At 36.3% G+C, this 23934-nt stretch overlaps 2 protein-coding genes and 1 long non-coding RNA gene across 7 annotated transcripts in view; 1 reads left to right on the forward strand and 2 right to left on the reverse strand.

The window, feature by feature from the left end:
• The window catches only part of LOC106174563 (uncharacterized), a 7948-nt gene extending 1350 nt beyond the window's left edge, over positions 1-6598 (reverse strand). The window contains exons 1-2 of the long non-coding RNA XR_001239608.3: positions 6437-6598; positions 1767-1918 (exon numbers count right to left, since the gene is read on the reverse strand). This is a non-coding gene — a long non-coding RNA (uncharacterized LOC106174563). The remainder of the gene's footprint in view (positions 1-1766; positions 1919-6436) is intronic.
• Positions 1-16068, forward strand: part of LOC106174562 (ceramide synthase 1) — a 21294-nt gene extending 5226 nt beyond the window's left edge. For 3 of the 4 annotated variants that reach the window (XM_087006722.1, XM_087006721.1, XM_087006720.1), the window contains 6 exons: positions 9873-10035; positions 11446-11626; positions 11973-12134; positions 12586-12739; positions 12993-13117; positions 13355-16068. In XM_087006722.1, the coding sequence (XP_086862848.1) occupies positions 9873-10035; positions 11446-11626; positions 11973-12134; positions 12586-12739; positions 12993-13117; positions 13355-13430 (861 nt within the window). In that variant the 3' untranslated portion in view covers positions 13431-16068. Of the gene's footprint in view, positions 1-7198; positions 7439-9872; positions 10036-11445; positions 11627-11972; positions 12135-12585; positions 12740-12992; positions 13118-13354 lie in introns of those variants that run through there. The other variant, XM_013556179.3, reaches the window with a different exon arrangement.
• LOC106174564 (uncharacterized) lies at positions 14205-23717 on the reverse strand. Of its 2 annotated transcripts, none has more exons than XM_087006719.1 (12): positions 23558-23717; positions 22833-23023; positions 22338-22483; positions 21955-22099; positions 21631-21750; positions 21152-21289; positions 19111-20283; positions 18774-18893; positions 18159-18426; positions 17775-17888; positions 17540-17646; positions 14205-17138 (listed from the first exon to the last, which is right to left on the reverse strand). In XM_087006719.1, the coding sequence occupies exons 2-12, from the start codon at positions 22974-22976 to the stop codon at positions 16908-16910; spliced, it is 2706 nt and encodes a 901-aa protein (XP_086862845.1). In that variant the 5' UTR covers positions 22977-23023; positions 23558-23717; the 3' UTR covers positions 14205-16907. The 2 variants fall into 2 exon arrangements, with proteins under 2 accessions (XP_086862845.1, XP_086862844.1); XM_087006718.1 differs by having other exon boundaries at positions 18681-18893.
• Between the last annotated feature and the right edge of the window lie 217 nt (positions 23718-23934).

Here is a 23934-nt window from a genome sequence, read left to right on the forward strand (position 1 = left end):
TTCCCGTAGGACGGCCCCATTTGAGAGTAAAAATAAAATACTTTACATGCCTACGACTGGCCGATCATTGAGCATTCATTCTGCAACCAAAGGGATGCTTGTGCCTCCTTTCTACGACCACAGCGATGCCAGTTTCATGGTCGCACAAAGGATGCAGAAAGGATGCCACCCAGTGTAAAGGGGGTTTAAACAATCAAAATGAGATGTAAACTAAAATTTTGGACTGTAGTTCATGACCCCTATGATAAAACAAACTTATTAGAAGTGATGAAAAACTATAAATAAAGATTTGTCACTGACTATATAACAGAAACAATTGCTATGCTGCAGGATTCTGGGACAATCCTGCTGATCACCCCCACCCCACAGACACTTTCCTCCGAGACAATTCTTTAATAAATTGATAATTTTTCTCCATTAAAAAGATTGAGTCATAAGACTTGCCCTCCAAGAAATTGATGCCTTCAAGAAATCAACAATAACCGGAAGTACGTTTTTTTTTCACGGTTTTTCCCTGCATGCTTTTTGCAAAAAATCTGGGTTGTCAAGTAAAATAAAGTGTCCGATACAAAGTAAAAATGTGGCATTTACATGCTTGATTACAATGTCTTCGATGCGTGAAGTACACTTTGTTCACACTGAGAGTTCAAGGTTAGAAATACATGATTTAAGCTCTCTTATTACGCAGTTTAAGTTTTGATTATTGAATTTTGTATAATATCTACATGGTTATTTTCTCAATATATGCATAAGCTAGGAGGTCTTTCTCATATGAAAATCTTTGGACAGCTTCCCAAATACAATTGAGTGATGTTATGATGAACGGTTTTCCTCCAGATCGTGAAGGCCTAAGCATCATGGTGTGCTCAAAATTTTAAGCGTTCTACTTCAAAATCTACGCAACAGCTAGAATTATATTTGGTACACCAATTCTTTGATATTGCACTTAGGCCACACTTTTTTATTTTTATGGATGACATCCTGCGCGTGCACCGATTTTCGTCCGTTCTCCAAAAAAAAAAAAAAAGTTACACGATCGACGAAAATAGTGACAGCATTGGTTTTAATACACCATAGATGAGAAATGTTTGACAACTGAATTGACGAAAGTAGATGTTGAATTTATGACAGGATCGTTCAAACTTGAAACTGAATCGATGGGAAGGCAGTGAATCGACGAAACATAACTGAATCGACGACATGAATTTTTGCCCTTTTGGCCGCCCATACCCCAGAGGATGTCATCCATAAATATAAAAAAGTGTGGCCTTATGTGCAAAATTTGAGAGCTTGTGATCTGATAGTTTATTAACATTTAACGAAAGGGGGTAAATTTCTCAGTTAAGATTACTTAATATTCACAGATGTATCAACAGCTTGGTTGATATGAAATGTACCCATTCAGAATATCCATGGCATATGTACGTACAACTAGGCCGAAATCCATGTTATAACAGTAAAATCATAAAATAACTATTTATGTCACATGTACGTGCTAACCAGTGTATGCATATCTGAAACTGTTACTGTCAGAATTCAAATGTGATATCAGGACTTTAGGGAGTAATAAAAATTGAGGCTTTTTATTTAGATTTTTTTCAGAGAGATGAAAACTCCTAGCACACTTGGTGTTTATTGGGTTGTCAGAATGGAAGTTTAAGCACTGTAGGCAACTGATTGTGATCTCTCTAAAATGTGTTTTTGTCAAACTAAACAGGGGCTGATATGGAACCCTGCAGATTTGTTTTGAAGGAGGGCATATTTACCTTGTTTGGAATTTCTCACAGTTTATTGATGCCACTGGTACCAATGAAGTAGCCAGATTCCCCAAGGTTTTCCTCTCCACTTTTCAACCTATGGCTACTGGCCTGTGCAATGTCTAGACTAACCCTGTATTTTAACGTTCAGGCATTGGCAACTGTAAAATATACATACAAAATATCATGTAATTGTTAATCTTGCTTGGAAGAGATCAAACGAAGGAGCTACACCCCATATTCAGACAAGCATTTAAAAAAATGTATAGATTTTTAAGCAACTGCTCTATGTTATGATAATGTCCCCATAGTCATATTTTAGTGTCTAAATATCCAGCAAAACTACTTATCTCTCCCAGTTGGGCCTTAGAAATGATATGGGAGAGCCTGATGTAGTTATTTTCTTTAGAAATGCCAGGAAGACATGATAGTCTAAATGAACTGTGACTCATTTAAACTTAATTATATATAAGGCCACACTTTTTTAATTTTATGGATGACATCCTGCGCGCGCACCGATTTTCGTCCGTTCTCCAAAAAAAAAAAAAAAAAAATCCCCCCCCCCCCCCCCCCCAAGGAAGTCGGTTGTCGCAAACGTCGTTATTGAATTTGCCGGAAAATGCAATCGGCAATCCTCGGCTAATTCCGCAAGCTCCATGCTGTCATTGTCGACTGTGGAGACATCCGAGTAGTTCCGAGTGCGGAAAATGAGCTTTCTGCGCATGCGTATTATCACCACGTGGAAATATGGCCGCTTTGCCGTCAAATTCATCTCTAGCATTACTTTCAAAATACATGACAATTAAAGTCATAAAGAGAACGGGGGCCGTCGTTTTGGATTGGTTTGCCATTGATATTGGACATGGAGATATCACCTTTTTACAATTATACGAAAGGCTGGCCGCGGCCAGCAATCATCGCCCGGAAAATTTCAGTGACATTCTGTCCAAAGCAGCACATAGGCTTACCAGGGTTTTTTTTTGTAGCGAAAAAAGGGTCGACAAGAGCGTCTTGGTATTTGGTGGACTGAAGGTCGGACAGGCCACCCAATAGTTGGCTGCTACGTGTGAGTCGAAGTAGACAAAATGGCATCGACCGAAATTACCTTTTTTAGATTTGGTAGTAGGAAGCATAGGCCTATCTTTGCTTCATTTTTTAACAATTCTGTGAAGTGTTCACAATGCTTAAATTTTCTGAGAGTACAAATAAAGACACACTGTTTATTTGATATTTGTTTTATTGATTGCTATACCAACAGAATGCATGAAATAACCTTAAATAGATTTGGTAATATGCAGCATATATATATTCATGACTTTTTACCTTTCTACGAAGTAGGCCCTATTCACAATGCTTTAATATTTTGAGAGCATGGATAAAGACATGTTGTTAGTTTGATACATGTTTCTGTGGCAAATTAGTGTTTCCAGCTGTGTACTGAAAACATTTTTTTTTTTTTTTTTTTGGACTGTTTTTTTTTTTTTCGCCCGCTCGCACCGATTTTGGGGTCCCCAGAGGATGTCATCCATAAAAATAAAAAAGTGTGGCCTAATTAGAAATAGTACAAAAACATCAAATTCAAAAGCAGGGATGGGCAGAGCAATAAAGTAAAGTTTTTTTTTTTTTGAGAAAAATTTATTTGGCACAAAAGTCATCTCTAGGCTACCTTACATGGAATTTTGACATTTGCTGTCCCTTGTGGAGTTAATTTTGAAAAAAAGGCAGGAAATTTTTCAAAAGACATTGCAAAGAACGAAATAAAGTGATTCATACATGTATGATAACAAGACTAAATTAACAAGACTAAATGAAAATGAAATATACCACTTGCCCTTTTTTGTTGTGTAGGTGCAATACGCACTATATTGTAGCTTTGATGTCGTGTATTCAAGCTCTGTCACTTTTGACATTGATTTTTTAATGCGATGCAGCATTGTATCACTTTACAATCCTCCGCCTTACTCTGGAGGTGCTGGTCCATTAGATTGAAGTATGATTTATGCTTTTTTTCAAGGCCTGCTCTCAAATCAATTTTTGCTGTTATTAATAAGCTTCTCTAAAAAGTTTGCCATAAATTCAGTATACCAGTATTGTTGTAGTTTGAATAGATAGAGCATTGTAATATAATTCAAAATATTTGATACACCATCCCTCAATTTGGAAATCAGATATCTATTATGTATTTACTTCGTTTGATTTTTTGCCTCTTTGCTGTAGGTCTTGCTACAATAAAAAAGGAAGTATCACCAGTCAATTAAAGTATTGTCACGGTGCACAAACTAAGAATACAGATTTTTTCATGAATCTATTACTTTAAGAATAATATTTGTGTGTTCCAATTACATTTTTGTAGATGGATAATGCAATGTATATGTAGCTCTATTTACTATTTTATTTTTCAAGGAATGCCTTTCACCATGGTTATAAATAATAGAAAACTCAGCTATCTAAGCAGTGCATTAATATTTATATAAAAAAGTTAAAAGTACGTTAATTTTCTTGGTTTTCAAATATATTGCCATCATTCATTTACCATGGCGACGTCTAATAAATGAAAAATAACCATGCACATTGGGATAAGAATTGGCAGTCATTTCATAATTGCAAAATAGGGACAAGAGCACCTTGGTATCTCCAGTTTAACTACATGAGACAAGGCTCAATTTCAGCAATCTGGATATTGTGGTAAGCATGTAATTATTATGATGAGGCTATGGGCAGGGGATTGTGTATGTTGATTTTTTTTTTTTTTGGGGGGGGGGGGAGGTCATGCCACTCAAGAAATTTGAAAGATTTCTTGTGCCACTTGTCCTCCCTCAGTCCAATCATTTAAAGATGGTTTAACGAAAATATACCTTTCTGTGCTTATTGTAGCATTGTTACTTTTAGCTATGCAGAACAAAATCTTATACTTGTCTGAAAGAAAAGTATTTTTGATGTGTTTAAAAGTTTAGATTTAGCAAAAATAATTCCAACCATTTGGCTGATGATAATATTATTCTGGAGGTAATCTAGTCTTTATCTTATCTGTACCCCTGTCCTGATGTGTGTACAATCTGTAATGAAGGACTATTTTTTTTTCATATGAATGTCCTGGGTACTGGATGTGAAAAGATTATGTGAGCTACATGTAGGGGACTGTCTGTGTGGCTTTGATTCTGCACCCCCAGTAATGTGAAAAGGAAAAATAACTTGTCAAGCAGTATTGATTAATTTGATATAAAATATGTTAAAATATGTTAGAATATCAGATTGAGTTTCAATTATCTCATCGTGTGGTGCATTTCAACAATATGGATTTATAATGTAGAATTTCTTGTGGAAAACATGTATTTAATCACCTTGTATCTATAGTTATTTTCACTTTAAGGCTCCCTGTTTCCCATAATTCATTTATATTATTTGCAAGCATTAGCGTCAACCACCCATTTACAATGCAAAAAGATTTTAATGGATATGCCTAGAGCGTTGTGGGTATCAAGTTTGCATGGTGGTTGATGTGCAGTAAAGTGTGTTGTTTAACAGCCTGATGACGCTTTAAAAAATTCAAGATGATTTTCAATTTGGATCTTGCCACAAACATTTGAACAAGAAAAAAGCATTTTTAGAAAAATACAAAAAACCCTTCCTGTTAGCTTGATAATAACTATTTAATTTAAAGCATTAATATTTTTCCATTTTGGTATCAACTACAGACCTGTGCTGATGCTCCACAAATCTAATTATGTTTGAAGATGTGGGGTAGCTCCCATATTTAAATATGTCTTTGAGATGGGAAATCTGTATATATGAGAAAAAAACTATGAGATATAGATATGGCTGTGTGGAATATTGGTATGTTGTGCTAAATATTGTTAGATGTGTGGGAACAGTGTACCAAGGCAATTAGCTGGGAAAATGTCATTCAGAGGAAAAGGATGAAATATAGATCTTTTGTCACAATCTTAGAAGAAAAAAATTATGACTAAAAAAAAGGTCATGGCATCGCCTGGCTCCATCAGTCTCAGTGTGGTACAAGTGGCATTGTGTCACTGGTCCAGAGTACTCAGAGAGGCCCCCCCCCCCCCCCCCTTTATTGCTGCGGCTGTTGTACTCGATGGAAATAATTTAAGTATGGAAGTGTGTAGCTACCTTTATCTTGAGCTTTTTTCTAAGTTGGTCACAAACAAGCTTTCAATCTCTATTATCCACCAAACTGATAAATCTTTTTTAAAATGAAATGGTGAGAAATGGTGATTTTTCATTTAAAAATGTAGTCTGTGTCTGCATTGGTCAGTTACATCTGTTGGGCATAGTAATGCTGTCTGTAAGGTTGTCCTTAATTCTCCAGTTGTCTTAATGTCTATAGCATTTAACTGTTTATGTTTGATCTCGCTTATTGTGTAGTGTAGCTTAATATCTTTTCTATGTAGGTGACAAAGTACAACTTTGACCCATTTTAAGAAAAGCAATTTATATTGCAGACACTTGATAGCAAAGGTGTGGCAGTAACTTAAGTTATGAAAACCGGTTTTATTGAACCTTTCATTTTGTCCATCTCTGAAGATTGTTTGAGTTTCTTAGAATGTGCAATAGTTACAATATCTCAAGTTTATTAGATTGATAAAATTCAGTATTTGTTTTATTTTTTCATCTTCTTTTTCCTTGCATAATTAATGTCAGCTTTTAGATCTACTCACCTTTAACTCAGACATGTCATTGAACTCCAAGATAACACCCTTGTTTAATAGATCTTTGCACCTGTATCACCCTGCAGTAGAAAACAACGGCATTCCTGTGCAAAATTCACCTTCCATTAGCTGTCTACATCATAAAACTTAACCTGTATTTTTTGCTTTTTTGATCAGAATGTTGCCAAATAAAAGCATGACTCCCAAGGCCAACACATTATGGAACCTTAATGGTGTTTTTTAATGTGCTGTTAGTCGGAGTATGATGAATTATTGGAGAACTTGGGCAGTCCAAGTCCGTGGTTCTTTCCCTCAGCTCTATGTAAATTCAGCTGATGTAGTCTGAAATCTGATCACTAATTATCATCCTGTGGTATTGGATGTAGATTCCAGGGCAGACTTGAGTATTTGCAATATACTGTACACTTCCTCCAGTGCCTCTCCCTTTGTGGATCTCATTGGGAAGAATGCATATGGGCACATCTGCAAGAGACATCACTCTCCGTGATGATAGCATGCAGCAACTTGGTTAACAGGTCACTGGTATATGAGATTCACTCACATTGTTGTTTGCGCTCAGTGACTCACGTTGTTATCAGCCTGGGCGCCTGGGTAACCAGGCAGACAGCTGGACCTTCCTCTCTAATCTGTAGACTCATAGATTTAGGTTGAAGGTCAAGGGTAAGCCTCCAGCATGTTAATACCGAGATCAGCTATTTAGTTAGGTCAGGCTGCGGGTGGAGATTAGTGCGACTGCTCACTCACTCAATAATGGAGGAAGACCAATACAGTTATATGCCCAGTTACTGGGAGATTATAAGAGGTGTTTATGATGGCTATGTTGAGACACAGAGACAGTGGGGTAACCCACCTCTTTCCACAGCCCCTGGGGTGTTTTGGAGGTGCCTTTTAAAGTTTGGTGCCTTTGATCCTGTGGATATCCTTTATATAGTGGTCCTTGCTGTGATGTGGACCATGATACGCTACCTTCTGACTTGGACTGTCCTTACGGTAGGTTTGAGATGGTGTTAGCAAAGACGTATTTGTAGTGAAATTAAGTAACTGTAGTCATACCACCACTTAAAGGGAGTGTCACATGATGTAGTGAATGTATTTCAGTGTTATAAATATCCTGGTGATTAACTGCTGAATGACATGTGCTAGATGTATTTATATGACACACTGCTCTGCGATTGACCGACTGTTGTATGAAATGCTATCAGCACTAAAGGCTATTGACAATATGAATATATATTTTAAGAGAGAGAGGTGGGGCATTTTATTGCAAGGGCCTTTCCCTTTTCCCCTTTTCAACTGATTTCCTCATCCATAGGTGTTTTATTGCTCTCAGTTTGGTAGAATGAGTTTTGAAGAGATTCAGCTCTTTATTTTCAATGGCCTTTTGTGGTAGGATGAAACAATATAAAAAAATTGCCAAACAGAACGTACAATATGTTATGTAGAGAAAAACACATGCAGTGGCCTGTATCCATATAATGATTTATCTGTCTACTACATTATACCAGTAGAAGCTGCAGCTCATGTGTAAGGGTTTTTACACATCTGGGAATATAACAGGTTCTATATAGGTATTATACATTCCTTGTACTGTTGCAATGATGAATCCATGCTAATGAATGGAGGTGTTTGTGGTGTTATTTATCATACAAACCAGCCATTGCTTCATATCAAGAGTGAAGCCCATAGATTGTCAGAATCTCAGGCAAATGGTTTATCTTGTAATGTGTTCATATTTATATGATACAATATGTATAAGTTAATGAGGGTAGGGAATACCTTTTGGGTTCCACATGATTGGCCTTATATTTCGAGCGTGATGCATTATTTGAGCCCAATATTCTGCGTGAAACGTGATTCAGGAATTCTGGGTGATTGGTGATTGGCCTGAATATATCTTGGTGATTGGTGATTGAGCTGTTTTAATTTTTGTGATTGGTGATTAAAGGGGGTATTCCCTACCCTCTGTAACAGGTAGTTCGAGTAATGCCTGGAATCATGTACTTTTAAATATTTCATCTTATGTTATCTAAAATCATCAATATCTAAAATTGAGCAGTTGAAGAGCAGCAGATCCTGATGGATTGGGAAACTTAATAATATGAGTGGCAGAACAAGCTATGACAACAGGCAAGAATATCAATATATCAATATGTTGAGCTGTTGGGTATAAGCTGTGAGTGTTTTATGAAACAATGGATAACAGAGGATTTTACTGACTCACCATTGGATGGCCATAGATTGCTCATATGCTGGAAAGCAGTCTTGTGATTTCAATATATCCCTGTGGGAACTAGAACATACTAAGAGCCATTCTTTGTTTCTAGCTATATATCTCCACTCTGCATTTACAAAGTGGGCCAAAGAGAATTTCAGTGCAAACCACATCTCAGTGTCCATGCTTACAAAAGGATGCAGGGCTCGACATATACTTTCATCAATCAGTTGCTATTGAACGCAGCAAGGCCCAGTGGTTTGGCTGCTGTTCCAGGCATAAAATAAAACTCCAAATAAAAGGTTATGACAGTTTCACTGAATTTTTTTATTCAAAGAGAGTACAGAAAATGTAATATGTGTAAATATTTTATTGTTATCTTATAACCACACAACCCTTAGGTTACCTGGGCTTGAATAGGCTCTTTGCTGACTAGAAAGTCATAAAGCACATAGTAAATATATACACTACTTCTGCTTCATAAAAGCCTTTGTTGACTGTTAGTTTAACTTTCTGATTTATAAAGCACGAGTTGGGCACACGTATGGGGATGGGCGGGTGGGTGACTAGCTGCATGTAGCCCAGGGCTCCCTAACTACCACACATGATTGTGGGCATTATTGCCATTTCCACGTGATTTTGACAGATTTACTGCATTTCCCCCCCTCCAGTGTTACATTTTTCCTCAAAACCCACCAGTAAATCCAACAGCACTGTCAATATAAATTGTGTTTCTTCACAGTCATACATTTTATCCGACTTCAAATCTGATGAATAGACACCCCGTCTCATCAGTAGTAAAGTGGGGAAAACTGTAAGCATACTTGGAAGTTTCAACCAAATTGATCGATCTCTATTGTTCTAATTGCACAGAAGGAATTTTACTGAAATATTGAAATAAGTTATTCATGCAGTGAATTTGGTTAGCATTGTAAACTGTCACACCCCATGTGTGTTAGTTCAACATATAAAAATAACCATTTTCAATTTGCACAGTAAAGGTGACTGAAGATCAAAGGTTCAGAACAACCTAGTTCCTCTCCTCCTTTCTGCATGACAAACCCATGCATGAATATCTCAAAGTACACATTTGTGAATACAAGTGTAAACTTCATGATTTATTAGAGCAAGGCAAAAGTCAACAACCAGATTATATGTAGTAATGTTCAATGAATACCATAACATTTGTAATGTATCTGAACTTCATTTCAGCCATTTGCAAGATGGGTTCAGATGACATCTCTGAACCAGAAGAAGTTCCCAGAGAGTGCCTGGAAGGCTCTGTTCTACTCCTGTACCTGGTTGTATAGCTGCTATGTTCTTCTGTGGTGTGGAGAGTTTGACTATTTCCAAAGGCCACTTGCAATATGGCAAGGTAAAGTGAAAAGCAGGATATAAAGACTAGGAAGTTGATATGGACCCTTTACTTTGAAACAGGATGTAAAATATGACAAGTAATAAACAAGAAGGGTGCTTATAGGGAGCATTCCCATAAACCCATCACACTAGCTTGATCAGTCAAACTCTGTGGGGATTCTTGCTAAATTGCTTTAAGTGTAAGTGGCTTAAATGTCTGGCACACCTAATGAAGTTGCTAAGGGGTAAATAACAATAGTCACTCGTAACTCAAGGAGGCATGCCAGACAATTGAGCTGATTACACTGAAAGCACTTTAGCAGGAACCCCACAGAGTTAGATCATTCCAGCTATGTACATTGGGTTTATGTGAACACACTTAGACCTCTGCCAAGTCTGCTCACATCTCATTATTGATTTAAATAACTGAATGGATAACCACCAAAATCTTACAGTTTCTTACTGAGCCCATTTCTTACCTATTCTGAAATTTTTGTCAGTATCTGCTTATATGTTTTTGACTTATATTGTTAATTAAAAACAAACAAATGGAAAATCAACCTCTTTGGCAGAGGTAACATAATCATTTAGTGCTGCCTGTTGAAATGGTGTTGTATGTTTCATCCCAAATCTGAAAATCAGAAAAAAGTCTGGAAAGTAGATTGCCACAACCAAGATGGATTTCTTTCCACCAAGATTCATTTATATATATATATATATATATATATATATATATATATATACACACACACTCACACACACACACACACACACACACACACACTTGACAATAGAAGTGTCACCCCCTGTATCAGAGTAATCAAAGTTATTAATCTGAAGAGGTGGACTATAAGGAATGTCAAAATATCGATACAGTTGAATTGTCCAGTCAGAACCGTTTCTTTTGTGAAATTTGATGTTAATAAAATGATACCAGGAGCATATCATTCCACAGTCATTTATCTCCCCCATAGTATTGGTTCAGTAGGGGTGACACTTCTATTGTCCAGTGTGTGTGTGTGTGTATAGGAAAAATTGTGGGTTTTTTCGCTCAAAATTATGGTTAGGTATCAATGAAAAAAGGAGAGAAATGTGTCTTGTGCATACAAAATATGTATCATGACAACTAATATAACAACAAAACTAATTTAAGAACAAAAATTTGCTGAATGTGCTTACTACACACTGTTCTCTTTCCACACTAGTTTTACTGATAGGTGGCTTGTGTACACAATGTACAAGAGTGATCTTTAGATCTTTATTTTAAATTTGCTCACTAATTACATTATATCTACACATTATGAAATTTGTGCACCCAAAACTTAAGCGCAGGCTAAATGAAATTCCATTGCTCCCAAGAGTAGGAAAATTTTTGAATTAAAATTATTGTGATAAAAGTTTAAGTAATATTTGCATACTTATGTTTCAGACTGGGCTCCTGGGATGGAGGTTCCTACACTGGTATATATCATGTATATGGTCCAGCTGAGTTTCTACCTCCACTCTGTATATGGCACTTTGTTCATGGACCATAAGAGGAAGGACACACTTGTCATGTTGTTCCATCATTTCCTGACCATGTCTCTCATTGGGTTCTCTTATGCTTGCAGGTACAGAAAATATGTTAAAAGCCTAATTTTTGTAAAGAAATATGTTTCTAGTGCTCTAGCATGTTCTTTTTTCAGAAACCAGATTTTAATTAAGAGAAAAATGCTCACATTGCTTTAGCTCCGTACAACAGCAAACTTTTAAATCAAATCAGTTTTAATGAACAAAGAAATTACTTCAGATAACATTACCAGTCATGCAGTTTGACTTTGAGATTAAGATTATTTTAGTTTTGTCAAACATTAAATTGTAGACATAGTGAGGGCTTCAGTGTTGAGTTATATTTAGGAAATCATACTTTTGCACACTGTTCTTCTTGACTAAGAGAATATGATTTTAATGTTTCAGATATCATAAGATAGGAACATTGGTTTTGTTTACACATGACATCACAGATATTGCACTGGAGGTCACCAAGTGCAATGTCTACATGAAGAATCGTGGAGGAAAGTACTACGCCTTACACGAGTACATCTCACAAGCAGGGTTCACTTGTTTTGCTGTTGGGTGGTAGGTTCTTTTCTTGGCTTTCAAGAAATAAATTTAGCAAGACAGCTATTCCCAGCATGTTTTTTTTGGCAGTATGGTATTTATTCTTTTTTTAGTATTTTTAGTCATCTGACAAAACAATTTCATTGAAACACCAACATTTTTACCTTACTGGGACAAACATAAGCCCCTTTTGGAGGTTTTGGCAAAGATGTCATTCTTGACCTTCCGAATTTAATAACTCAAGAAAGAGTCGAGCTTAAGAATCCCTGTATTTGATCACCATGAAGTTTGTTGTGGCTGACATGAATTCATCCTGTTGATCAGGCCATTGCTATGGAAACCTTGCTGGCAACATGTTGATGTTCTCTTTTGGCAAAGATGTATATGTTTCTGCATGCATACATGTGTTTTGGGAGAGGGGGGCATTGTTTTAGAGTGTTTTAACTCCAAAGTCTCCTCTCTATTCCAGGGCACTGTTCCGCCTTTATTGGTACCCATTGAAGTGTCTGTACTCAGCAGGCTATGCCTCAGTTATGTACAACCCATCAATGAAACTTCCATTCCATTTCTTTTTCAACTCCATGCTTTGGATTCTTATGGTATTAAATATATATTGGTTTATGGTAAGTACCACTGTATGGTGTGTAATAGATCTTCTGACTGGTGTGTATAATATTGTAACAGTTGCGTTTATTACTAATTTGCCAGTTTCTTAGTGAAAGTGCCCCTTGTTTTACACCTGATTCATTAATATTTCGTGCTGCATATCCGTTCCCAAAAGTCTATCAATCTCTCTATCTGTCTTTTTCTATTTCTCTCTCTCTCTCTCTCACACACACAAAATCCGAGTATATATGTAACTATTTTGTCTTTCAGTTCATAGTAAATTTCCTGTATAAAGTGGCCACAGGTCAGATGAATGAGGTGGACGACGTCAGGGAGGAAGAAGTGGAAGAGCAAGTGATGCAGAAGATGAAGTCAAAACAGAACAATGTCAAAGCGTAAGTTTGAATGACAAGTTTTCAGTTTATTTCACCACAAGTTTGTTTTAAGCAAGATTTGACAGTTATGCCTTGGGAAATTTCACCTGCTCCTTGAGGTTAAAAATACAACATTGCGTTTCACCATGGAATGATCTTTTATTATCAAATTACTATTATGCAGTTAAGATTTTGAGCACAGTAATACCAATGAAGTATTCTTTGATAAAATTGAAAAAAAGAAATTAATCATTTCAGTGGAGGAGACTTCAAGAATAATGACCTGTCACCTCGCAGACGATCTGCTCGCACTCAGGGTAGAAAAGACGATTGATGCTCTGCAGCTGTTACAGTAGTCATTTCCAAAAATGTTTACAAAAGGATGCTCAAGGTCTGGTTACAAAAAAAGGAGGCAAACAGTGGTTTGAATTGTGACACAGTGGGACAAAGTGGAGCATTTGTCCACTTCTGTGTAGCAGTGATGCATAGATGCCACATTTCATTGAAATAAGAGATTTTTTGAAGAGGGATTACTTAAGGAGTATGAGGAATGGAAAGAAAGAAATGATCAGTATGTTGCACACAATTTTTCATCCAAGATTGCATTTATTCAGGGTAGTTTTTAAAGAAATCTGTATGACAGATTAAATTCAGTTTTACAGCAGTTAAGTTTTTTCCATGATGTAATCATTTTGCGTTATATCAAAGCTTTCAATTGTAGGGCCATTCAACAGTATTATAATCAAGAAAACAATGAAAATGTTATTAAAGGGAAAAAACTTTTCTTGGTAGCTTAATAGCTCTACCCTTATCACTGCAGACTGATCATTCCTACTAGTGTGAAAAATGTTGCTTATGTTAATGTAAAATTGGAAAGCATTATCATGTTTCATTTTTTATACCCACTAACATAACGGTTAGTTTAAATTTCAAGAGATTATTTTATTAAATGTTGATTATTGTCAAAACAAAGGATTTTACCATACAGTTTTTTTAATTGGAGCAAGTTCCTTTGCTTGTGGGCTTATTATATTAACATCTGATACTAAGAAGTATGCTAGCTAACAGTCAGTTGTATACTGGTAGAGTTTTTCGAGAAGCCATGGATTTTGTTTTGTTTTGTGCACAGTTTGATCTGTTTAAAAATTATTCCGAGCACTATCTAAATGTGATACTAATAAATATATAGTAGAGAGCTGGAAGCATCTTTAGTTTAAAATTAGTTTTTAAATGCTCATTTCCAAGTACAAAACCGTTTTCTATCACTGCTCCTTATTGGTCTTAGTATGTTTTTGTAGTATTGAAATGCATTTACAAATGGCTGGTGGTACATGCCATTGGAGAGGACTACACCTGTCCAAAATCTAGTTTTATTGGGATCCGTCATTCTTTTGTGAACACATGATCTACTTAATATAATATATTGTACATTTTTATGATGGGTGTTACACAGTGAACAATTATCAGGAATCTTTTGTTTGTGTGTCAAATTAATCTATTTAATCAAGGAGCATATCTTTTTATATGAGATTATTTGGGAGTTAATGGTTTTGTATATGCATATTAAAACAGATTGCCTATTAATAGATATTATCTTAAAAACTTCCACTGAAGTTACCAAAGCATGATTATACTTAATGGGTGATGCTTTAAATTTGGCTTGTGAAAATGAAATTATTTAATCATTTTTTAAAAGGTGTTTTATGTACTTTGTCAGATTTGTAAGTCTTTTGTCATGCAAATTATGCTTTAGGGAGGGCTGATTCAGACAACTACAGTAGGGTATCAATCTGCTTTTGAAACATCACGATCATCTAGTCTGATAAACCTGGTGAAGCAAGCAGATTTTTAATATGATGTAATCGATGAATATTATGGTTGTTCAGAATTTGCTAGCCCTTAGGTCATAGGAAATGATTGCCACAGTGTGTTGGAAAGGGGATTTTCAGAAAAATAATCGAAATGCATTTTGTCGGAATGTCTCTCATGCCTGAAAGAGGTATAGTCACAGGCTATTTTGGCACATCTAAAACTTCTCCCTGGGCCTTTTCAGTTGGGAATTTTTCCCCCCATATGTAACACGCCCAGTGGAAACTATTACAAAATTTCATTTAATCTATAGGAACATAATGAGTTGAATTCATTGAATTCAGAGGTACAGGTTCTGTGAAGGATGGCAGTAATGCTTTTTTATTGAAATTTACAGGCGATTATTTTTTTTACAATATACAGGCCAGAAACTTTCCTTAAATTGCTTATTTGTGTATGTTTGTGTGTGTGCACAATAGTGTAGAAATGTAGGGAAGTTAGTAATGCTGCTAGATGGAACAGGTTGATACTTGCATTTCTGTTGTCAATTAGGATTTATAGAAAATAAGACTTGCATATTAAATGTTGTAAGGGGATGTTTTTTTTTTTTTTTTTTTTTTTCGGTTCTAAAGAGAGACAAGCCTGAACAAATTGTAGAACAAGTTGAGTTTTGTATGTGCTATTGTACTACATATGCGTAAAAAATCTTAAAACAAACTGGGGAATGATTGCATTTCAGTATGTGTTTCTGACAAGGTCATCATTTTCAGTTGAACGTGAAAGGCCTTCAGACCCGTACTTTTGTATGACCCAGACATTGTAGACACTTTTACAATTTTTTTTAACGGTTTATCTACAACTTGCAGCATGGATCCAGTCCCGTTATTCTATAGTGTACTCATTGTGTTAACTTCATTACATCATTTAAGTGTAAACATATTACATTTGAAGTTTAGCTTGTTAAAAACTGTGATTGTATTCTAATTATGTGAAATTATGGTGTGAAATAATTGTTGTGAATTGGTAGTTTTCTATTATATGTGTCACTTTTCATCTTTTGTATGATTTAGGTCAAACAAACACTATATAGGGTAATTTTTTGTTTATGGCAGAACATAAAATTGTTCAACATCTCAAAGTGTGTAATAAAATCGTGGCACTAAGATGAATTGTTTTTCCCTAAAAACAGCAAAATGTTATATAATGCTGATACAATAAAATAAAGTAAAAATTAAAACAGCGGACTAACAGATCCACAGATCAAATATGGCGACCCACTAAAAAACTTGCTGCTTAATTCCTGATTGGACACTGAATAGATCCCATGCAGGAATTATGTAACGAGCATTCAAGTGGGTCGGCCATATTTGATTTATGGATCTGTAAGTCCTGAATGCCTGCTGACAGAAACAATCTTTTTTTTCAATATAACCCTATTATCATTATTATATAGTACTATTAGTAATGCCCCCTTTAATTTCATCAGTATGTATAAATCTACATGTTTTTATAACTTCCGTATGGTTTGTTTGCTTATGACAGCTTAACAAATCAGAATCTAGGAATGAAGCCATAGATTTAAACTGAATTTATGACAAATGTTAATGTCGCCAAGTACTTAAGAGGTACTGAAATTACGCCATATAGGTAATATACCATACGTGTTCAATGTTTTTCCACTTTCTGCTATGTCATTTGGTTGCAAAGCTGCAAAAGTATAAGTATCCAAGCATAACTTTTGTATCAAACATCAATTTGTATGTATAACAGCTGTGATTCACTTAGTGATATTACCCCATGACCAGCTTGCATTTTACCCCCTTGATCTATTTTTCTCAAACCATGACTAGTCAAACCATGTTACGATTATAACATATATTACAAAAAACCTACAGCATTATCACTCTTGTGTCACAATCATCACAGAACAGTTTGGTGTGATGCAGGGTTCCCTTTGTCTAAAAAGCTCTCCTGTCCATAGTATTCCCTTACGTCGCAGGTGTCAAACTACAATCCCACTTGGTGCTAAGAAGAGGCTACCCATCCGTGCAGCAATCCAGGCTGGCTCCACTGCCTCTCCATAGTAACCTACTATATGCAGTGTCCCCCGGCAGACGGCCACCAGCTCTCCCAGGTGGATATCGTTTACCATGTCACAGTACTCCAGATTCAGATATCTCAGCTCTGAGGCATAGGATGTGGACCTGTGAGGCAGGAACAGATCTTCATATTCCTGGAAAAAAATGAGTCATTGAAGCTGAAGTGTGAAAATGGGGCATTGATGGGTCTTAGACCCCATTTCCAGAGATTAGATCGATCTACTTTAGATCGACCCAACTCCCTGGGGGTTCACGCTAAATAGCTGTCAGCCGGGCGGACACGAAAGTTAATTATCCCCTTACAGCTTGTAGTAGGCGGGACTCCCCGCGGGGATAGATTGATCTAAAAGCTCTGGGAATACAGCCTTAGGGTGAGAAAAGCGATAGCCAAAGCAGTTATATGTTAAGTGGCAAACATATATGTGCAGAACAAGATGCAGACATGGCAAGATATTGAAAATTCTGTATTGTCTCAATAAACTAGATATTACTTATAAGACAATTTGTTGGTCGAAAATACATTTTTATAGCATACCTCGTCGCTTGAATCTCCAGTGTTAGATTCTGGGTGATCCTGTAAAAACCTGCGTTCCTGTATCTTGAACCTCAGCACTGCTTGGCTTCTCCTCCATTTTGCCACATCTGAAACATGCAAAGAATGTTATTTTTAACCAAATTCATCTGTTTCCAATGTACTAATGGTTATAATTTGGCTCCGTGTCTACCATAAATCAATTATTTTGATAGTGACATGTTATTAAAAAACTTACCAGAAATCATGGGTAAGTAAGGTTTGGAAGTAAGCATCTTATTGCCACCAAGACTCAAATGCCTCAGGAAAATACAGGACTGCAGCACAGTTGATACCCCATCATTTGTTACCCCTGTAAGGAAACAACACTAGCTAAAAGTTTTGAATTCAGAATCAACTAATAGTTTACTTCTAAGTCAACTAATAGTTAGTTTATTTCTAAGTCTTTGAGATTTAAAATTTCTTATAATAGCTTTTAGCATGTACCAGATCCTTTTGGGAATTTCTTACAGAAAAAAAGTAAAACAGACTTCAAGCAAATAAAAAAGAAATTAAAATACAGAAAAAGAAAACATTTTCCTATTAATTGCATCTCATTTTAACAAAGTTTAATGTGGCATACACAAATTCCAGCTGAGGTCCAGCTGTTCCAGCAAGTCCAGCCTGGTCACCCAGTGACAGCTAATGACAACATCCTCATTCATGGAGCCTATACCAGACAGGTTGAGGGAGGTCAGTAAGGGGCAGTTCTCTGAGAGCAATTTCAGGGTGTTAGCAGTGGCTGGACAGCGACGCAGAGTCAAGCTACGGAGCTGAGAGCAAGCTGTAGCTATTTCGTTCAGTCCGTCTTCAGTAATGTTCTCACACCATGACAGGTCCAAGTCTTCTAGCTGGTAGAGGCAATCAATGAAACATTGATCAACGTTACTGTTTTAATATACAATTATCAATAATAATTTTGTTATAAGCTTTACAAATTTTGAAGACAATACGGGAAGTCGATTCCATATCAAGGCTATATTTTAAACAGGTTAAACAATACTTGGCATAGAAAAGAGTATGATCTTTCTTGTCTTAAAAAACATTTACACTATGCTATTCATTTCAATATAGTCAACTTGGCAACAATCACGTGTCAACATACTTTGTCCTTTCCATATCTGACAATATTCCTCAGTGCCACATCAGTGATGTCACTCTCTGCCAGAGAAAGCTTGCGTACGTTCCCAGAGCTTACCAGAGCAGTTATTGCTGGGTCTTGGATGAAGTTCACTCCTTTCAAATCAATGTTTTGTAGGTGCTGACAGGAAATACCCAGCTTTATTATACTGGATGTGTACAGATGCTCACATTCAACCTGAATACGTAAACATGAAACTTCAGTTGAGATTGCATGAAATGAGACTACACTGAGGATTGCCTTAGGTGAGACATGTTTTATCAAGCAACATTGTGAAATGCAAGGCTCGCATAATAAGGAATTATCTGTATTTTATTATTTGCTAATATGATATTTGCTTTGAACCCATCATTTATTCTTGGTTAACCATATTAGAAAAAATATATAAACTCACCAAGGACACCGTTTTTAACTCCCTTTCACTTTCTATGACAGCTTCAAAAGAATGGTCTGTCAATTCCTTCCAAGCAATACTGAACATGTGAAGTCCTGGGTTTGCTTTGGCAAACGTCCGCAAACATGCAGTACCTAGACTAACACTGTGAAACTTCACATACATGATGTCCAAGTTAAGGATGCTGGGCTGGTAGGTCTGATGGGCTATTTGATTTAGATCTTGATGTAATGGTTTGCACTGCAGTATCTTTTGCTCTTGATGATTCAGATCTTGTTTTCCACAGTTGACTGAGCCTTCTACAGACTCAACATATGGCAGAGTACTTTGTTGCATAGGCATGTTTGCATTGCTTTGGTTTTCAACACTTGCATTTTGCTCTGTGACTATTTCACTGCTTAACTGTTTCACAGAACTTTGAATGACTTCAGTAATAAACATATCAACAAACATATCAATTCCTTCATCTTCATTATTTTCCCTAGAACAATGTTGTATATTTTCATTCTCTAAAATTTCATGACTACTAGTCTTCTGAGCACCTGAGAGAAGATCACAGACTTTGGTTGTTTCGGGGCAAGAAGGTGAAAATGCATTTGAGGGTTCACTGACAGTTAAAACATGATTTCTTGCAGATATTTCACCAATGCATTCTGACACAGGGGTGGCAACTAGACTTTCACAGGCTGGATTACAGGAGCTGGTCATTGCACATGCTTCTTCAACTCTTGCATTTTCAACCTCATTTTTCTCAGAATTCCTACACTGATTAAAGTGAGTTAGCTCCACAGTAACATCCTCAAGCTCTAGAGCTGCACCATTTGGCCCTTCATCCACACAGGCTGCAGGTCCAGATATCACAGCTTCAGGCTTTACAAAGACATGGGGTCCATCTGGATTTTCATCCAAAACAGTTTTGTCAGCACCAGCTGGAGAATATTTAACTTCTGTACTTGAACAGGATAAAGTATATTTCTGAAATAAACCCTTAAATGCATTCTCTGGTGTGTTGGCTTTCACAGCACTGGCAACTTCTATCAAGGTTAATAACTGGTCAGAAATATCTTTCTTGATAGATTTTTCATCACTACATATCGTTTCCAGTACATCTGTCAGTTGAACTGCTGTAGTCAGACTATATCCACTTAGAAACCACAAGGCTGTGCAATCAAACTGGAAGAAAAGGTTAAAATATATTGGTTATAATTATCATTATTTTAAACCTCCAACTAAAACAAACTCATACCAACAACTAGAAAAGCACTCACAAAGTGCAGACTTCCACCAAGAAAACTCAGTTCTCATTTTTTAAAAATTCATCATTAATCAAATCATAGATATAGAGACAAGTTATGTATGTAGTAATACATACAATATATAACTGAAAAACACCCTTAAAACCGAATTAAGCATATGCCGCCATGGTCACTTCTCTAGGTATGTATTTGATTGATGCAGTGGTATACATATGAAAAACACAGGTGAAGCTGTAATTATTTGTGCTGGTGATCCAACTGCAGTGGGCAGATGTAGTATAATGGGATATATTAAATCATCACATTGTCAGATGATAATACCTATCACCACCAAAATCAAATCACTTTTAAAAAGGTAGCCCATTTGTGACCTATCCTGAACATTTCATCAAAATCCATTCATAACTTTTTAAGTTAGGTTGGTGAAAAACACAGACAAACAGAGGTGAAAAAAATCACCTCCTTGTGAAGGTAATAGCCACTATGTGCATGTTTAAGAGGAAACATGGCAGCTGAAGGCCACTATTTGTCACTTTAAAAAGTGTTTATGATAAAAAAGATAAATTTTATTGTGGTTATATCAGGATTTTTGAAAACTAATATAACTGGACTGCAGTTACTGTGTCAGTGTGTGATTGCGTTTAAAAAAGGACTTATTGGTCTAACTAGGTACCTTCCTATTTTTGCTACGAGGCAAGCCATGTTGTCCAAGATCAAATCAACAGATCCCATTATCAAGCTATGTTTTATCATGATGAAACAAAGCAAGCTACCTGGTATCTTACCGTGAAACAAGCCATGTGAACATCCCTGAGAGATGGACCACACAATGAAGTCAGGTAACAGAGGGCAGCACTTGTTAGGCCAATACAGCCTGAGATATTTACACTGGAGAGTTGATGTAAGAATTTGGTTTCTGGTTCCTGGAGAAGCAATCAATTTCAAATAAAAATAATAGTAAGTTTGGTTTACAAATACAGATCTTAAGACACATTCTCTTCCATTACCTATAAATGAATAAGCTACAGTGTATATTAGTCATTGCTATTACATGTATATCAAGACATTTATCAAAACTATTCATTGTCATGGGAACAGTGTCAGTAGAAAAAAGAAATATTTTTCTGCCATGGCTTTTTGGAAGTGTGAACATAATTATCATGACGCAAACAGGTGTTATTATTTATTTCTGATAAAAACAACAAGAGCCTGAGCCGTGAGCCACGGTGTCCTCATAATATTATATAGTGTCACAGTGGCTTACTCGTAAGGCCATGGAAGCAAGGAGCTGTGTCTCTGGATCCAAGAGGAAGACATCATCTGTGATTCCTCCATTGCCAGACAGGTCTAGGTGTAACAGCTGAGGGTGGTGTCTGAGTATGGCCTGCAAGCCAAAGGATGCAACATTTCATTTCTGAGAAGCGAACATTTACTGTTTTCAACCACCAGAAACTGATGATGCAGCTTTTACCTTCAAATGTCTTGTAAACATTTTTATTATCTGAACTTGGGTGTTGAAATTGTGGTTCTACACTTTAGGATCAAGTATAGGCATCTGTTTTAAAACTGCATTAGTCAATTTACTTACATGGACCACTGCATCATTCACCAGCTCACAATTCCTCAAGGACAATGACATCAGATTTTGAGTTATTTTTCCCAAATCTTCAAAGACCTTTGGCTGACTCAATTTGTCATTTTCAGATAAATCCAAGGACTGCAGATGACTGCATCTAAAAGTTCAATGTGACAGAGTTCTAACCAGCTTCAAGAGTTCATTAAAATTTATATCAACGAATAAAGTGGTTAATTACCATTATAGCAATTACATGTGTTTTTTTTTTCGCTAAGTTTCACTTTTTGCTTCAAACGAGATAAAACTCTACAATTATATGGACAGGTGGCACTTGTCTTAACCTGTTGTATAATAACAGTTATATTTTTCAATTGACCCAACAGTCAAGAACCTACTTGTGAAGCACCCTGTGTATCCCCGCTGCAGATATCCCAGAGCATTTCTCCAGAGACAACTGCCGTAGGTGTGGAGGCGACAAGGCAACCAGTAACTCATTGGTCAGCTTTTCAGGGTAATCCTTAATCAATGTCTGGAGAAGGCCCTACATTAATACAATTTTACAACATGAAATTTCATGAAATGGACAAATTAATTGTACCACACAGCATATTGAACACGAGATGAACTGTTCATTGCCCACAGAATATATTTTTTAACAACTTACATATGTAACATTATAAATGTTGCATGTAGTAAAAGGACAGCAGAGTTGCCAACTCTACACATTTACACCTATTCTAAATATTTTTTTTATATGTTGACATACACAGGTGCTGTATCATTCTATTATTAATGAGGCATTATTGATCAGTGCATTTTGAGTATTGTCATGCTAGCAAACCTGGGACAGAAAAAAAGAATGCTTTTCAAAGGAAAAGAACCATACTTACCTGAGATACTGCAGTATAGTTCTCTGTATTGAGACATGCCACTAAGTATTTTGAAATGTCCTGTGTGGACTCATCACTGATGTTCAAGAGAGAATAGAGCACTATCCTCTCTGATATCATATGAAGTGGGTACACCCGAGACATGGCTCACACAATATACTGCATTTCATCTTCCATTAGGTGACCATATTCTTCAATGCATAAAGGGGTAAAGGGAAAAAGGAAATATTACCAATGCACGTACTCAAGCCTGCTGCAGTTTCTTTATAAGTACCCCCACAACCACCACCACTAACTCACATAAAAACACACACAAGATACAGTGCCGTAAAAATGTTAATTAACTTTTAAAATGGACAAAATAATACGACAACTGCAAATCAAAACCGCCCAACCAAAACAAAGTTCTACACTTATTTATCAAGCATTTTGTACTTGTTGCTGTGGTGCTAATGCCATGTTTGGGAATAGCTTATTGTCCACAGTAAAAGTTTTTTTTTTTTACTTTAAAAACGCATTACATTTAAGGCACCGTGCCCGCCCAGACATTTATCTTATTTCTCTTCGTTCCCTAGCTTTCAAACTGAGAGAGAAGGAGGGACCCGGAGAGGGAGTATTTGCGGGCATGAGTTATTGAGTACTGCTACTCTGAAACAGTCATCAGGCTGTAGATAAAGTATAGAGTCCTCTAAATTCTCGAAATATTTTTCTTGGTCTCACTATACCTGTGCTGTCTCTATGTGTCTCCAAGTCAGAAAGTTTCTAAACCTGCTGCAGAACCATCGATGCTGTCTTCTACCTCACGATCTGCTATTTAGACTCAGGCTCGTTTCTCTTAAAAACGATAGTGTACAATCTAAAACGAGGTCTTAGAATGGATGATAAAAAAAATTAAGTAGGTCGATACCAATGTCAAGGTTGCTTGCTATATACGTCGCTTATTTTTTCAATTTTCAAAAAAGAGTACATTAAAAAGAAAAAATTGCATTTAAGGAAAACATAAAAAGAATTTCTTGGAAAAGTGCTTTTAGGTTCTTAAATATTTAACGTGCCAAAACTTATTCATGGGATATATTTTCTTTTCGGTTGTCTAAAACAATTA

This window comes from Lingula anatina, chromosome 2, assembly GCF_051362555.1.
Source record: "Lingula anatina isolate TDL-2025a chromosome 2, LinAna3.0, whole genome shotgun sequence".
NCBI classification, from domain to species: domain Eukaryota; kingdom Metazoa; phylum Brachiopoda; class Lingulata; order Lingulida; family Lingulidae; genus Lingula; species Lingula anatina.